The sequence below is a fragment of the Rhinopithecus bieti genome, unplaced genomic scaffold, assembly GCF_001698545.2.
Source record: "Rhinopithecus bieti isolate Rb0 unplaced genomic scaffold, ASM169854v2 scaffold_12928, whole genome shotgun sequence".
In the NCBI taxonomy this organism is placed as follows: Eukaryota; Metazoa; Chordata; class Mammalia; order Primates; family Cercopithecidae; genus Rhinopithecus; species Rhinopithecus bieti.
In genome coordinates, this window is record NW_016807614.1 from 1570544 (window position 1) to 1588611 (window position 18068).

Genomic DNA, 18068 nt, shown 5'->3' on the forward strand with positions numbered 1-18068 from the left:
TGGTGGTGGTGGTGGAGACTGATGGGGGTGGCAGGTTTGGGAGAGTAGGTGGGAAGCAGGATGACAGGCTAGTGCCTGCCTTGACAGCTTTTCTATACCTTTCCAGGGAAATGACAAGGAGCGGGGTGGGCTGGGGGCTGAGTTTCTGTGGGGGAAGGACAGCCAAGCAAGGCAATACTGCAGGCTAAACTTCTCCTATGTTCCACAGCAGTAGTGCTCAGCTTTTATTTCTACTATTCTTTGAACATCAAACAGAAAGAAGTCAGGGGCAGAAGAAAGAGTGACAGATGATGCAGAGAAAGAAGTTGTGAACTCCAATGATTTCCCATGTTTTTTTTTTTTTTTTTTTTTTTTTNTATATACAACCGCATATTTAGCTCTCTTAACTCCTTTCAAATTCTGAAATCTACAGGCCAAATCTACAGTCTCAACAATGGATGTTTATCTCATGAATGGGGAGTGTCTTGGTGTTTAAACTGTAACAAAAAATATTTTGTATAAGGTAATATTGGTTCTGAGTATTTCTGATATATACAACCGCATATTTAGCTCTCTTAACTCCTTTCAAATTCTGAAATCTACAGGCCAAATCTACAGTCTCAACAATGGATGTTTATCTCATGAATGGGGAGTGTCTTGGTGTTTAAACTGTAACAAAAAATATTTTGTATAAGGTAATATTGGTTCTGAGTATTTCTGATATATACAACCGCATATTTAGCTCTCTTAACTCCTTTCAAATTCTGAAATCTACAGGCCAAATCTACAGTCTCAACAATGGATGTTTATCTCATGAATGGGGAGTGTCTTGGTGTTTCTGGAGATTCTCCTGAAGACAATGGATGCTAGAGAATAACTTAGTGAACTACCTTTAAAGAATCTCTGCTTTGGGGAACACATGGGCTGTTTTCTATAAACTCTTGCTTCCTCAGGCTCATAGAGAGATCCCCAGGTACCTCTGCTTTCTGTGAAAGCAACTCTTCTTGTCCTTGGGATTTATTTTCTGTCATGCATGATTCTACCACTCTGTTATCTGCAACTCTGATATACAGAGGAGTCACAGAGACTTTGAGCTTTCTGGTTTCCTTTCTGACACACTCAAATAGCAAGCCGCTTGGACTACTCAGATAAACAGCAGTTTGGAGTGATAAATACTTAAGCACTCAAAGGAAAATGCTGGAATAGTGTGGAAAGTTACTTTTAACCATGAAGATGTGTTCTCAGAATCAAAATTTTAGCAGAGACAATTCTGAAAGATCAATTAGTCACACTTCTTCATTTTACAAATAAGAAAACTGAGCTCTAAAGAATTCAAGTAAAATTCTCAAGTTCACAAAGTCTAGTCAATTTGACTGTTGGGGCACAAACCCTGGGCTCCTGACTCCCACAGCACTACGGCAATCTATCTCAGAAGAGCTGCATTTAGAAACTAAGCATTAGATTCCTCTGAAGAAAAGAATTCTTCCGTATCGACTCTTACCATACCCTGGTAAAGAGGTATTTTGATTCAGTTTTCTTCCAAGACACCAGTTCTTCCACGTTAGACATCCATAAATTTACCAGACGCCATCTGCCTCCTTAATGATACAAGGCTGCTAACTAGCTTCAATAGGAAGTCAATAAGTTTGGAGGGTCTTCAGTGAGTTCCCGTTAAGTTTCTAGCACTGTGCTAGACCCTGTAACTACTATCGTCTCACACAAACCATTTCTAGTGGTTGCTGTCTGAAAGTCTGTGGTGGGCTAGATTATTGATTTGGACTAGCAGAGCAATAGTTTCTTTTTTTGTTCTCTTCTAACAGAATCCAGGTAAACTGGTTCTATACATGTAGTATGTATAAGAAGAACACTGATACATTTCTATTTATTTTCTTTACTTAAGTGAGTTTCACCAATAAGGAGAGGCAGCAGACCAAAATGGATAGGAGAATGGCCTCTGAAACCAGACTGCTTAGTTCTACCATTTATTGGCTGTAAATCCTAGAAGAACTTATTTAACCTCTCTGGGCCTCAGATGACATACCTGTGAAATCAAGACAACCTCACTGAGCTGGTAACAGGATTCAATGAAACTAATATTTGTAAAAAACTTAAGAGTGTTTGGCACATAGTAAGTACCATATGAGTGTTTTAAAAATAAATCAGTAAGATCCTGGTGGTGATTACTAGGCTGACCCCTGCTTGTGATGAAAGAAGCCTGAATACATATGACAGCTCAGCACCTTTTCACAAGGAAGCGGGAGAACCCCTTCAAGGACACAATGAAGCTCAAGTCCAAGCAGTGCAACACTGACGCCAACCGCAAAGAAATGAGGGATGCAAACAGACTGTGCTGGCAAATAACAAGAGGAACTGGGCACAGACTGAGCAAAATCCGACAGGATGAATGCAAATCGCTCTACGGGCAATTGCTGCAGTCATTATCTAAAGGACAGCCCAACCATACAGCTGGCACGGAAGAGTCATCAATTTATTCCACTAGAAAGGTTTTTCCTTCAGTCACGCTTAGGTGTCTATTGGGTATGTGGGTTAGATGTAAATAGAGTATTACAATCTTTCTCTCAACTCTGAATGAACAGTCCTCATGTGGAAGTCAGGTTTTGCAGATGAGAAAATAAAAGGATATACGACCTAATATAAATATGTCAGAAAAACTTCAGCGCCAATGAAGCAGGGAGTTCTTTAAAAAGGAATACGTACGTTTGGGGGAGGCATGTGGGCTGTCTGAGGCGATCTGTCTCATCCTTGTACCATGGCAGCTGAGGGCCACCAGTCTGGAGATGATGGCAGTTTTGCCGAATCCAATGTTTCCCACAATCACCACTCCTTGGTTCACACTGGCATTTGAACTTTGAAGTTGAGCATCTATTTCGTGGAAAACCCAATCTCGGCCAACAAACACTGACTCTGTAGTGATGCTGGGCACTTCAAAGAGCAGAGGCTTCAAGGAGATATCTGGAGGCCTATAAGGTGCAAAGCGAACTGAAAGGAACAAGGGAAAACAAAACTTAGGTCAAACTGTCAACACTGAGAGAAACAGAGAAAAAATACAGTGTGGTTTAGGAGACTTGAGTTATCACATGATGGCATCCTAGGCTTATTCAGAAATAATACAACTGTGAATGTTGATTCTATACAGATAAGCAACACAGGTGAGCTAGAGCTAATTGATACTCTAGATTGCAGAACACAAACACTGATAAAACAGTAATGATTTGATCAGTCAGAAAGTCGGGATGATATTCAAAATTATTACAGGGAAGGGATGGTCCAAGTACCAGCAATCAGTACGGATGCAAGCCTAGTGAAGAAGGGTCCCAAAGGCCTCCTATGCCACGGGATAACCTTTTAATTGTTGGATTGTGGAGAGGTGCAGGAGTGAAGTTCCTGTTGGAAAGGCCAGGCTGTGGCGGGGCATCTAGACAGCTTACCACAGCAGCTCTTTACTAACCAGTAAGAACATATTTCATTATTTCACACCAATATGGCTGTACCAGTATATATCAGCTGAAAATCAGTCCTGAAGAAAGCAGTATAGAGAGGTTTGTTTGTTTCTTTAAAAACACCAATGAGAATAATAATTCCTTTAAGTTCATGATGATGGTATGTTTTAAAATCTAGCAGGTATTAATATTAGGGGAAGCAAAGCCACTAAAAGCTCTGATGGTTTAAAAGATCATAAACATTCTAAGCAGTCGAGCAGAAAGCAGGCCTTCACTCAGTGTCTCTGAGCCTGTACTGCTTAATATTGATGCCAATTAAAAAATAATTTTTGGCTTACACGTATATCTTGGGGATAGATCCACACTGTTTTTCTTAAGATTTTTTTCTGTGCTTATATAATTATGGGGTGTGCTAAAGACCAAGAATAAGCTATACTGTCAACAGTTTTCTAAAAATGCAAAATTGATGTGACATGCTTTAAAAGATCTATTAATTATATTGATGGTAAAAGGAAGTCCGGTCTGATGGTCCATATCTGGGTTAAATGGCCTCCTAAACTGTTCCCAGAGCAGCTCTAAGATGTATCACTTTATCTGTCTGAAACCAAGTATTTCATTTTTGTTTCTATAACCTTAGCACAGTGCCTTGATATATACTAGGTGCTCAAAAACTTTTTTTTTTTTTTTTTTTTTTTGAGACACTCCAGAGTCTCACTCTGTCGCCCGGGCTGGAGTGCAGTGGCAGGATCTCAGCTCACTGCAAGCTCCGCCTCCCAGGTTCACGCCATTCTCCTGCCTCAGTCTCCCGAGTAGCTGGGACTACAGGCGCCCGCCACCTCGCCTGGCTAGTTTTTTGTATTTTTTAGTAGAGACGGGGTTTCACAGTGTTAGCCAGGATGGTCTCGATCTCCTGACCTCGTGATCCGCCCGTCTCGGCCTCCCAAAGTGCTGGGATTACAGGCTTGAGCCACCGCACCCGGCCTCAAAAACTGTTTAAGGAAAGAATTAATTAAAAATAAGGTATTACACTCTAACTCCATTTTTTCAAATATTTTGGAGCACAAGAAAGGCCTGGAGTGGGAAAGGGATGGAAAGAGGAAAAAGAGAAATTACAAAGGGGAAAATGAGATAATTTATACTTTGTACGTTACTCTAGAACATACTTGAACCACTTACACACCACAAGGTGGGATATAGAGATGGTGGCTTACTTGAGAAAACACAGACACACACACACATACATGTGTGCACTCTCATTTAAAACTGCCTGAAAGCCACTAGAACAATCGAGCATTTAAAAAAGGATAAACATTCCAAAAGTAGTGCAAATAATTTAAAATATAAAGCCAAATTCTGACAACAGAAACAAAATGCCCAAAGTTTTCATTAACTAAAGTGGGGTTGTTGGGGGGTCAGGGGAAGCTGTGGAGATAAAGCTACATGGTCACTTATAATTCCCTGATTCACATTTCTGCAACAAAATTTACTCTTGTATTTATTAATAATTTCAACTTTTATTTTAGATTCAAGGGGGCACACGTATAGATTTGTTATCTGGGTATAGTGTGTGATGCTGAGGTTTGGGGTATGAATTATTCTGTCCCTCAGGTACTAAGCATAGTACCTAACAGTTTTTTGACCCTTGCTCCCTCCACTTCTTCCCCCGTCTAGCAGTCCCCAGTGTCTATTGTTACCATCTTTACGTCAATGAGCCATGGGTACTCATTGTTTAGCTCCCACTTACAAGTGAGGATATGTATAATTTTTTTTTGTTTGTTTCTGTGTTAATTCACTTCGGATAATGGTCTATAGCTGCATCCATGATGCTGCAAAGGACATGACTCTATTCTTTTTTATGGCTGCATAGTATTCCACGGTGTATATGCACCACATTTTCTTTATCCTATCCACCACTGATGGGCACCAAGGGAGACTCCATGTCTTTGTTACTGTGACTAGTGCTTTGATGAACATATGCATGCATGTCTTTTTGGTAGAACGAAAAAACTCCTCTTTCAAAATCCATACCTATAATTATAGAATTTGATGAAAAATTAACTTTAGTTTGCCAAAAATCCTTTTAAAATCAGTGTCTTATAGCTAATAGAGTCTATTTTACTTTTCTTAAACATTATCTTACTGAGATAAAATTCACAAACCATAAAATTCACTCTTTTAAAATATACAATACAGTGGTTTTTAGTATATTCACTAAGTTCTGTAACCATCACTACTATCTATCCCCAAACACTTTCATCACCCCCAAAGAAATCCTATATCCATTAGCTGTCACTCCCAATCCTCATTTCTCCCAGTCCCTGGCAACCAGTAATCTACTTTGCCTGTAAAGGTTTGCCTATTTTGGACATTTCATATAAATAGCATCATAGGGTATGTGGCCTTTTATTTCTGACTTCTTTTACTTGGCTTAATATTATTCATTACTTTATTGCTGAATAATATTCCATTGTAAGGATATACCATATTTTGTTTATCAGTTAATAAACATTTGGGCTGCTTCCACTTTTTGGCTGATTAATGCTGCTATGACATTCATGTACAACTTTTATGTGAACATATGTTTTCAGTCCTCTTGGCTACATATCTAGGAGTGAAATGTCTGGTTCATATGGAAACTCTCAGGTTCACCTTTTTGAGAAACTGCCCAACTGTTTTCTCTATTTGGCTTTTACTATATTCTTATTCAATATATTTTCACTATAGAAAACTTAGGAATAGTAGATAAAATAATAACTGTGTTTCCATTAGCTAGAGAGAAATGCTATTAGTATGTATTCTGAATTTTGCCTGTACCATATATATTTATTTTAAAAACAAAAATGGGATTATACTATATATACTGTTTCATCATTTACTTTTATCACTTAGCAATATAGTGTGAACATTTCTCTACATAACACATAAATCTACATTATCATTTTCAATATGTGTAGGCTCTTCTATTATATCACTAAGTCATACATTATCTAACCAGTATCTTACTGTTGTATGTTTAGATTATTTTGGTTTTCCACTGTTATAATCACAGCTAACAATTAAATAGCTTTTACTATATGCCAGAAACTATTTCTAAGCATGCTAACTTGCACAACCATCTGATGTGTTATTACTACTTTGATTTTATAGACAAAACAGAGGCAAAAAGACATTAAGTTATTTGCCTAAGGTCTTTTACCAATCTGAATCTTATTTACTATGCTCTAGTTCCTCTCACAAAAAGCAGTACTACAAGCAGTGGTACAATACATATCATTATATATTCACCTTGGCACACCTGCCTTATTTTTCTTGAAACAAAATGCTAGAAGTGAAGATTTCTGGGTCAATGGGTTGTGTTTTTGATACACCTTACCAAATTGATCTCCAGAAAGATTATACTGGTTACATGAAAATGACCACATCCCTCTCAGTTTCATCATCATGGGGTAGTATTATTATTCTTAGTCTTTGTTAATCTAGTTAAGAATGGCATCTCATTGTGTTTAATATATGTTTTGAGTATGAAAAGTAATTTTTTGTGAGTGTGTGAAAGGTGATTTTTTAAAAACATGTGTATTGGCTATCTGCATTCTTTTGTGAATTGCCTGTTCATGGCTTTTACTCACATTTCTATTGGAATGCCTGTGTTTGCCTTACTGAATTTGTGAGAACATTTTTTTTTTTTTTTTTTTTTTTTTTTTGAGACAGAGTCTTGCTCTGCCACCCAGGCTGGAGTGCAGTGGCCGGATCTCAGCTCACTGCAAGCTCCGACTCCCGGGTTTACGCCATTCTCCTGCCTCAGCCTCCCGAGTAGCTGGGACTACAGGCGCCCGCCTCGTCGCCCGGCTAGTTTTTTATATTTTTAAGTAGAGACAGGGTTTCACCATATTAGCCAGGATGGTCTCGATCTCCTGACCTCGTGATCCGCTCGTCTCGGCCTCCCAAAGTGCTGGGATTACACCGCGCCCGGCCCTGTGAGAACATGTTTAACCCTGAAGACATTAATCTTTTGCCTTTCATATTTATTTTTTGCAAATAATTTATTCAGTTCTTTGCCTTTAAAATTTTTCTTTCTTCCTTTTATTTTAGAAATAATCTTTTTCTTTTTTAGAGACGGAATCTTGCTTTATTGCCCTGGTTGGAGTGCTGTGGCACAATCTCAGCTCACTGCAACCTCTGCCTCCCAGCAATTCTCCTGCCTCAGCCTCCTGAGTAGCTGGGACTACAGGCGTGTGCAACCACACCAGGCTAATTTTTGTATTTTTAGTAGAGATGGGGTTTCACCATGTTGGCCTGGCTGGTCTCGAACTCCTGAAGTGATCCGCCCACCTCGGCTTCCCAAAGTGCTGGGATTACAGGGGTGAGCCACCAAACCTGGCCTCTTCCTTTTATTTTAATTTGTAAAAGTTGAAAAAGTTTATGTCATCAAACTTGTCAGTCTTTTTCTTTATGGGTTCTGCCTTTAGTGTTGTTCTTTGAAAGTTCCCTCTTAATCAAAGAGTATAAAAAAATTAACATTTTTTTTTTCTAGTGCTTTTTTGAGTCTGGTATAGAGTAGGGATCTGACTTTATTTTTTTTCCCCAAATGGTTAACAAATTTTATCAGTGATAATTCAAATTATCACCAATTGTAAAGCTTACTTGATCTTATTTATATTGGGTTTGTTTTTAAGTTATCTAGTTTGTTCCACTTATCTATAAGCCTGCTACTTTTGCATAAGTGTCACACTGATTTAGTTGTTATTATGTTTAGTTAATTGTGAGTCTCCCATCATTATTCTTATTTTTTCAACAGATTTTGAAAAATAGTTTCAAAAATAATTTCCAGAATTAGTTTGAAATTTACCACAAGAAATATTTTCCATTTTATTCACTCAGTTCTGACGGTTAATCAGAAAATGCTCCATTTAAGTTTCATTAAACAGATTTCTTGAAATAACCATAAAACATCTTCTTAAACCAAAGACAGATAATTATTTCATTTTAGCAGATATACATTACATATTTGAAAATAATGATTTAGTTTTAATGTCATATTTTAAAACCCAGATGATTCACACAATTTAGAAAGCAAACACTTAAAATGTTTATCTTTGAGATAACCAAATAAATACAAATTAAAGCAAACTATATATCATTAGAAAAAAATAGGTTTTTTTTTGGTATATAATCATTTCAAAACCATCTTTTGAAAAAATATTCATTTCTGTAGTTACTGTTAGCACTGTAAATGTGTCCAACTTTTAGAGAACTGACATTTTGTAAATGCCAATTTGACCTTAAAATCCTGTTCTGGAAACTTATTCTAAGGAAATGATTCATAAGAAAAGTGCAAACACACAGACACACACACACATACACACACAGTTTTTTGCAGCGTGTATGGTGTTAGTTAGTAAAGGTGATTTAGTAAACTATGGTATACCTACAGAAAATTACGTAGACGTTAAAATAGAAAGCAATATTTTGCAGAATCATGGAAATGTGGAAGTATTTATGAAATAACATTTAGTAAAACAGTAGAATAAAAAATGGAATATATATTATGATTACAATTTACAGTATATACAGATGGAAGGTAACAATACTCCAAAACAAAAATAGTAAAGGTATGATATGATTAGTTGTATCTTTAATTATAATTAAAAAAATTTTTTTTCAATAGGAATATTAGCTATATTTTTAAAAAGCTGCAAAATGAATTGATTATTTTACCCAAAGACAAAATAAGCAAATATTTTATCACAATTGCAAATTACTCTGTCATGCATGGGTGAATATAACTACTGCCAAATCCAACAACTAATTAAACTACATCAATTGAAACAAGCAAGCATATATATCCTGGCTATCTCTCTCCCACTTTTATTGTGTATACATTTTTAGAAAATGAAAACAAAGTATATGTAGTTAAAAATTTTTACTGTAGCTATTATAGAATGATTTTAAAAATCAAAAAATATATAAATATATAAAATTAGTTATTTTTGCCAGGACAGTCTGAATGTCAGGCTGAGTACTTGGTTTATACTTCCTTTGAGTGATAGGCAGTGATGACTCATTGAAGTGGACCTAATACTAGGGTAGACTCACTGGAGAGGGAAGACAGACTGGAGAAGACTACTCACTGTAATAGTCCCAGAAAATGTGATGAAGGCCTGAAACAGGGAGATACCAATGAAATCGAAAAGAGTGAAGAAATGTGTAGGACCTGTCAAAAAACTACAGGGATAGGGAGGGGAAGAAGCCAAAGATTTTTCCACAGTTTCAAGTCTGAGGGATTATGGAGTTGAAGAGTACCCAAATTAAAATATATGAAGAAATTTACTATGGGATAGAAATAGCTTTCCTGCTTTCTTTCTGTTATGTAAAGGCCTTCCCCCACTAAATATGAATTAGAGATGTAATTTCCTCAACATCTGGGAGGAAAGGATTAAAACTCTGGATATAGGCTGGGCAAGGAGGCTCACGCCTGTAATCCCAGCGCTTTGGGAGGCCGAGGTGGGTGGATCACGAAGTCAGGAGATAGAGACCAACCTGGCTAACACAGTGAAACCCTGTCTCTACTAAAAATACAAAAAATTAGCTGGGCATGGCGGTGGGTGCCTGTAGTCCCAGCTACTTGGAAGGCTGAGACAGGAGAATGGCATGAACCCGGGAGGCAGAGCTTGCACTGAGTTGAGATTGCGCCACTGCACTCCAGCCTGGGCAACAGAGTGAGACTCTGTCTCAAAAACACACACACACACACAAAAACCACACACACAAAACACAAAAAACTAAAAACAAAACAAAACAAAACAAAAAAACGACTCTGGATACATTAGAGTATGCTCAAATTTAAATTTCAACCGCATTAAACAAAATTGTTCACTGAATTAATCTCTATAGAAAATCAAAGAACCACACCAATATTCTTCTGTGATTATGTGACAGTTCTATATTCATACAAGCCCTGAAACTCTGAGTTTGAATTCTACAGAATATAAAAATGTAGCAGAAATCCTCTTTATTTTGTTTAAGGCCTTTATTTTATGTGGGCCACTGAAATGAGGAATATGTGTAGGATGAAGGTCTGAATATTTTAGACAAGTTAGCCGATAATTATTTTTAGATTACATTGGGGGAAAGAAACTTACATGAATTGATACAAGCACTTGCTAACATACAAAAGGGCAGTAGGGTGAGACGGGTAAGGAGCTCATAAAATAAGAACTAATAAAGTAACGGTAGTTTTCTAGAAAAGAAAGGGTCCTTCTCATCAACTACTCCTATTGCTACCCTGGACTGAGGCTGGAATGACCAGTGCTGGCACTGGGCCTGTCTGATGATAAAAGGACCATATCACTCCCCTACATAAAACCCTCCAGGGTTTCTTTATTGCATTTAGAATAAAATCAAAACTCCCTCCCAAAGTGCTCAAGGCTCTAGATGATTTGGACCCTGCCTACCCACCCCTGCAGGCATCTCACATCACTTCCCCCTCAGTCTATGCCCCAGCTCTTCTGGCTTTCCAGTTTCTTGTTTCAGCATAAATGCTACTATGTTAGAGGGGCTTCCCCTGATAAGCTTTTAAAGTTGGTTTCCCTACTGCTTATCTTTTTTTTTTTTTTTTTTTTTTTTTAAGAAGAGACATGGCCCTGTTCTGTTGCACAGGCTGGAGAGGCAATCACAGCTCACTGCAGCCTCAAATTCCAGGGCTCAAGCAATCCTCCTGCCTTAGTCTCCCAAGTAGCTGGGACTACAGGCATGTGCCACCATACGCGACTATTTTTAAAAAACTGTTTGAAGAAATGGGGTCCTGCTATGCTGCTTAGGCTGGTTTTGAACTCCTGGCCTCAAGTGATCTTACCTTGGCCTCCCAAAGTGCTGGGATTACATGCGTGAGCCACCATACCCAGCCCCCATAATTTTCTTTTAGCCAGAGGGCTTATTTGTTTTTCTTGGAGAATGCATCAAAAATACTAATTATTTTATGTTCTTATCACATATCACAATCTAACAATATTTATTCTTTTGTTTTCTTGCTTATTCCTGTCTTCTTAACTAGAATGCAATTTCTATGAAGGTAGGAACCATCATTGTATCAGTACACAGTCTGTGGTACACAGTAAAGGCACAGTAAATATCTGTTGAATGAATGAATATTGAAGAAGGGAATCAAGAGAGTTTTATTAAAATAATTTTTATATATTAGTAGAGGAGATGAGTGAAGTATTTTGTCATTATGGGTGTCATTATACCACACACCTCCTGAGTATAATTAAAATGAAAGTTCTTGCCATTTAAGAATTAAACTTAACCAAGCAATCCCAGTCTGTCTTCAAGTCTTACAAACTTTTCCCTTAGAAAGATCTCTTATAACAGTCACCTCTGTTCATTTCCAACTGCTTCCACCTAGCTCAGGCTTTTGCTACATTTACTCTCCTTCCTTCCAACCTGGCTTCCCTTACTTCCTGCCTCAGTCACTCCGTTTTGGGTATTCCAACTCTTTATTACAATGACTGCATCACGTCATTCCCTTCTAGCGCTTCCGAAGGTGCAGTTTTCTACTGTATCAAATCTAAGCTAAGCTCCTCCCCAGGTTCTGACGGCTCTCTGTAACATGGCTCAATTCTGTCGTGTCCATGCCTCAAAGCCCACCACCATGTGCTATCTGAGGCAGACAAGGCCATCTTCACAGAGTACCCTGACAAACTGCTCCATTCCAGTTCCTGTGCCTTAGTGCAGGTTGTCCCTTTTACCTGAAATGCCCAACTTCTTCTCTTCATATCATGTCCAGATATTACGGTCAAGGTTAATTTTCATCTTCTTCATAACAGCTTCCTTAATCAATCTAGTCCTCATTTATTTTCCTCTTCCCAAACTAAGTTTACTCCATATAATTTAGTGCTTAATTATATGCTGATTTACACTACTTATTAACATTTTAAATCTTGTTTTTCCAACCAGACTGCAAGCTCTTAGAGAAAAGATAATGTCTAGCACAGTTTCAAATACAGACTATACGTGAAAGACAGAAGAAAAAAGGGAAATCATAGCAGGCGGGGCCAAGATGGCTGACTAGAAGCAGAAGCAATCAGAGGCTCCCATTGAAAAGAACCATAACATAACACTGTGTGAATCCTGCACTGGCAACTGAGGTATCCAGGTTCTGTCATCAGAACTGACTAGGTGGCTGGTATGACCCACAGAGAGGAAGGAAGAGCAGTGTGGTACAGCGGCCCACCTGAGAGCCACACGGGGCAGGGGAGTCACCCCCAGACAAGGTAGGCAGTGAGTGAGTACGCTACCCAGCCTGGGAAAACATGTTTTTTCCATGGAACTGGGCAACTCATGGATCGGAAGATCCTACTCGTGAGCCCACACCACCAAGACCTAGCGTCCCAACCATGGAGCCGCAGAGATTCTCAACAGCCACTCAGCTAGAATGTGCTTAAGCCTGCCAAGCTCCTGGGGGAGGGGAGGCAGTGACCCAGTGACTAGCACCACAGCTGCAGCTGCCTGCTGTCTAAGCCATTTGAACTCCTTGGGGAAGGGGCAACAGCAAACAATAGGACTTGATAGCTGCCTAACACACTAAGCTTCCTGGGCAGGGGAAGGGCAGCAGCCATCTCTATAACTCCAGGCTGCGTTTTTCCCCTGCTGGAGCAAGGGAGGCTGGATGGCTTGGTTCCAAGAGGTGTCCTCCATAGCTGAACACACTGGCTGTTGTGGACTGCAGACAGAGTGCCTCTTCAGGCCTGACCCATTCCCCCTCATTGGGCGGGGCCTCCCTGCAGGAACTCCAACAGGTCCAGTCTCCATGGACCAGCAGACTTAGTCTTTGCTCCTGCATAGTTCTGAGGAATCCAGGCAGCCCAGACAAGGCCCCCTACACAGGAAAGCACAGCCTGTCCACCAAGGGACAGTCAAAGTGCTTTGTTAATAAACAGGTCCTGCTCCCCGTGTCACCCAACTGGGTGAGAATCTCTAACAGGGGTTGTCAGACACCCTATACAGAAGTATTCCTACTGGCATCAGGTCGGTGCCCCTCGAGGTCAGAGATCCCAGAGGAAGGAGCAGGCACGCATCTTTGCTGCTCTTCAGCCTCCTCAAGTGACATCTCCAGGCACAGGAGCGAACCAAATGAATAGGGCCTGAAGTGAACCCCAAGCAAACTGCGGCAGCCCTAAAAAAGAGGGACCTGACCATTGGAAGAAAAACAAACAAACAGAAAGCAACAACAGCATCAACAACAAAATACCCACAAAAACCCCATCCGAGGGTCAGCAGCCTCAAAGATCAATACTAGACAGACTCATAAAGATGAGAAAGAATCAATGATAAATGCTGAAAACTCAAAAGGCCAGAGTGCCTCTTCTCCAAATGATCGCAACGCCTCTCCTGCAAGGGCGCAGAACTGGATGAAGGATGAGATGGACGAATTGATAGAAGTGGGCTTCAGAAGGTGGGTAATAAAGTACCCGCTGAGCTAAAGTAGCATGTTCTAACCCAATGCAAAGAAGCTAAGAACATTGATAAAGGTTATAGGAGCTGCTAACTAGAACAACCGGGTTAGAGAGGAACATAAATGACCTCATGGAGCTGAAAAACACAGCACGAGAACTTTGTGAAGCATACACAAGTATCAATAGCTGAATCGACCAAGCAGAAAGATATCAAGACCATCTTGTCAAAATAAGGCATGCAGACAAGATTAGAGAAAAAAGAATGAAAAGGAATGAACAAAACCTCTGAGAAATATGGGACTGTGTAAAAAGACCGAACCTATGATTGACTGGGGAACCAGAAAGAGAGGAGGAGAATGGAACCAAGTTGGAAAACACACTTCAGGATATTATCCAGGAGAACCTCCCCAACCTAGCAAGACAGGCCAACATTCAGATTCAAGAAACAAAGAAAACCCCAGTAAGATACTCTACGAGAAGATCAACCCCAAGACACATAATCATCAGATTTTCCAAGGTTGAAATGAAGGAAGAAATGTTAAGGGCAGCCAGAGAGAAAGGCCAGGTCATCTACAAAGGGAAGCCCATCAGACTAACAGCAGACCTCTCAGCAGAAACCTTATAAGCCAGAAGACAGTGGGGGCCAATATTCAACATTCTTAAAGAATTTTCAACCCAGGATTTCATATCCAGCCAAACTAAGCTTCATAAACAAAGGAGAAATAAAATCCTTTCCAGATAAGCAAATAAGGCCTGCCTTGCAAGAGCTCCTGAAGGAAGCACTAAATATGGAAAGGAAAAACCGGTACCAGCTACTTCAAAAACACACCAAAATATAAAGCCAAATGACACTATGAAGAAACTGCATCAACTAGTGTGTGAAATAACCAGATAGCATCATGACAGGATCAAATTCACACATAACAATATTAACCTTAAATGTAAATGGACTAAATGCCCCAATTAATAGACACAGACAGCCGGGCACAGTGGCTCATGCCTATAATCCCAGCACTTTAGGAGGCTGAGGCAGGTGGATCACCTGAGTCAGGAGTTTGAGACCAGCCTGGCCAACATGGCGAAACCGTCTCTACTAAAAACACAAAAATTAGCCGGGCATGGTGGCGCATGCCTGTAATCCCAGCTACTAGGGCGGCTGAGGCAGGAGGATCCCTTGAACCTGGGAGGTGGAGGCTGCAGTGAGTCGAGATCATGCGACTGCACTCTGGCTTGGGCAACAGAGTGAGGCTTCATCTCAAAACAAAGAAAACCTGACACAGACTGGCAAACTGGATAAAGAGTCAAGACCCATCAGTGTGCTGTATTCAGGAGTCCCATCTCACATGCAAAGACACACATAGGCTCAAAATAAAGGGATGGAGGAAAATTTACCAAGCAAATGGAAAGCAAAAAAAAGAAGGGGTTGCAATCCTAGTCTTTGACAAAACAGACTTTAAACCAACAAAGATCAAAAAAGACAAAGGGGGCATTATGTAATGGTAAAGGGATCAATTCAACAATAAGAACTATCCTAAATATATTGCACCCAATACAGGAGCATCCAGATTCATCAAACAAGTTCTTAGAGACCTACAAAGAGACTTAGATTCCCACACAGTAATAGTGGGAGACTTTAACACCCCACTGTCAATATTAGACAGACCAATGAGACAGAATATTAACAAGGATATTCAGGACTTGAACTCAGCTCTGGATCAAGTGGACGTGATAGACATCTACAGAACTCTCCCCTCCAAATCAACAGAATATACATTTTTCTTAGTGCCACATGGCACTTATTCTAAAATCAACCACATAATTGGAAGTAAAACCCTCCTCAGCAAATGCAAAATAACTGAAATAACAAAAAACAGTTTCTCAGACCACAGTGCAATCAAATTAGAACTCAGGATTAAGAAACTCACTCAAAACCAAACAACTGCATGAAAACTGAACAACTTGCTCCTGAATGACTCCTGGGTAAATAATGAAACTAAGGCAGAAATCAAGAAGTTCTCTGAAACCAAGGAGAACAAAGACACAACTTACCAGAATCTCTAGGACACAGCTAAAGCAGTGTCAAGAGGGAAATTTATAGCACTAAATGCCCACATCAGAAAGCCAGAAAGATCTCACATTGACACCCTAACATCACAGTTAAAGGAACTAGAGAAGCAAGAGCAAACAAATCCAAAAGCTTGCAGAAGACAAGAAATAACAAAGATCAGAGCAGAACTGAAGAGTAAAGAGACATGAAAAACCCTTCAAACAATTAATTAATCCACGAGCTGGTTTTTGAAAAAATTAACAAAATAGATAGACCGCTAGCAAGACTAATAAAGAAGAAAAGAGAGAAGACTCAAATAGACACGATAAAAAAAGATGAAAGGGATATCACCACTGACCCCACAGAAATACAAACTACCACCAGAGAATAGTATAAACACCTCTATGCAAATAAACTACAAAATCTAGAAGAAATGGATAAATTCCTGGACACATATACCCTTCCAAGGCTGAACCATGAAGAAGTTGAGTCCCTGAATAGACCAGTAACAAGTTCTGAAATTGAGGTAGTAATTAAGAGTCTACCAACTGAAAAAAGTCCAGGACCAGATGGATTCACAGCCGAATTCTACCAGAGGTACAAAGAGGAGCTGGTAACTCTGCCAAACAATTGAAAAGGAGGAACTCCTCCTTTACTCATTTTATGAGGCGAGCATCATCCTTATACCAAAACCTGGCAGAGACACAACAAAAAAGAAAATGTTAGGCCAATATCCCTGATGAATACTGATGCAAAAATCCTCAATAAAATACTGGCAAACCAAATCCAGCAGCACATCAAAAAGCTTATTCACCACAATCAAGTCGGCTTCACCCCTGGGATGCAAGACTGGTTCAACATATGCAAATCAACAAACATAATCTATCGCATAAACAGAACCAATGACAAAAACCACATGATAAGCTCAACAGATACAGAAAAGGCCTTTGATAAAATTCAACATCCCTTCATGCTAAAATCTCTTAATAAAGTATTGATGGAATATATCTCAAAATAATAAGAGCTATTTATGACAAACCCACAGCCAATATCATACTAAATGGGCAAAAGCTGGAAGCATTCCCTTTGAAAACCGGCACAAGACAAGGATGCCCTCTCTCACCACTCCTATTCAACATACTATTGCAAGTTTTGGCCAGGGCAATCAGGCAAGAGAAGGAGATAAAGCATATTCACATAGGAAGAGAGGAAACCAAATTGTCTGTTTGCAGATGACATGATTCTGTATTTAGAAAATCCCATCATCTCAGCCCAACAACTCCTTAAGCTGATAAGCAACTTCAGCAAGTCTCAGGATACAAAATCAATGTGCAAAAACCACAAGCATTCCTAGACACCAATATTAGACAAGCAGAGAGCCAAATTATGGATGAACTCCCATTCACAATCACTACAAAGAGAATAAAATACCTAGGAATATAGCTAACAAGGGATGTGAAGGACCTCTTCAAGGAGAACTACAAACCACTGCTCAAGGAAATAAGAAAGGACACAAACAAATGGAAAAGCATTACATGCTCATGGATAGGAAGAATCAATATTATGAAAATGGCCATTCTGCTCAAAGTAACTTATAGATTCAATGTTATTTCCATCAAACTACCATTGAGATTCTTCACAGAATTAGAAAAAACTACTTTAAAATTCATATGGAACAAAAAAAGAGCCTGTATAGCCAAGACAATCCTAAGCAAAAGAACAAAGCTGGAAGCATCATGCTACCTGACTTCAAACTATACTACAAGGCTATAGTAACCAAAATAGCATGGTGCTGGTACCAAAACATACATACAGACCAATAGAACAGAATAGAGACCTCAGAAATAACACCACACATCTACAACCATCTGATCTTTGATAAACCTGACAAAAACAAACAATGGGGAAAGGACTCCCTATTTAATAAATGGTGCTGGGAAAACTGGCTAGCCATATGCAGAAAACTGAAACTGGACCCCTTCCTTACACCTTAGACAAAAATTAACACAAAATGGATTAAAGACCTAAATGTAAAACCCCAAACCATAAAAACCCTAGAAGAAAATTTAGATAATACCATTCAGGACATAGGCATGGGCAAAGACTTCATTATAAAACGCAAAAAACAAT

At 39.2% G+C, this 18068-nt stretch overlaps 1 protein-coding gene across 1 annotated transcript in view; it reads right to left on the bottom strand.

Moving 5' to 3' along the window:
* TANC2 (tetratricopeptide repeat, ankyrin repeat and coiled-coil containing 2) overlaps window positions 1-18068 on the bottom strand; it is a 483987-nt gene that overhangs the window by 118772 nt on the left and 347147 nt on the right. Inside the window, exon 10 of the mRNA XM_017882923.1 lies at window positions 2698-2979. Within this exon, the coding sequence (XP_017738412.1) occupies window positions 2698-2979 (282 nt within the window). The remainder of the gene's footprint in view (window positions 1-2697; window positions 2980-18068) is intronic.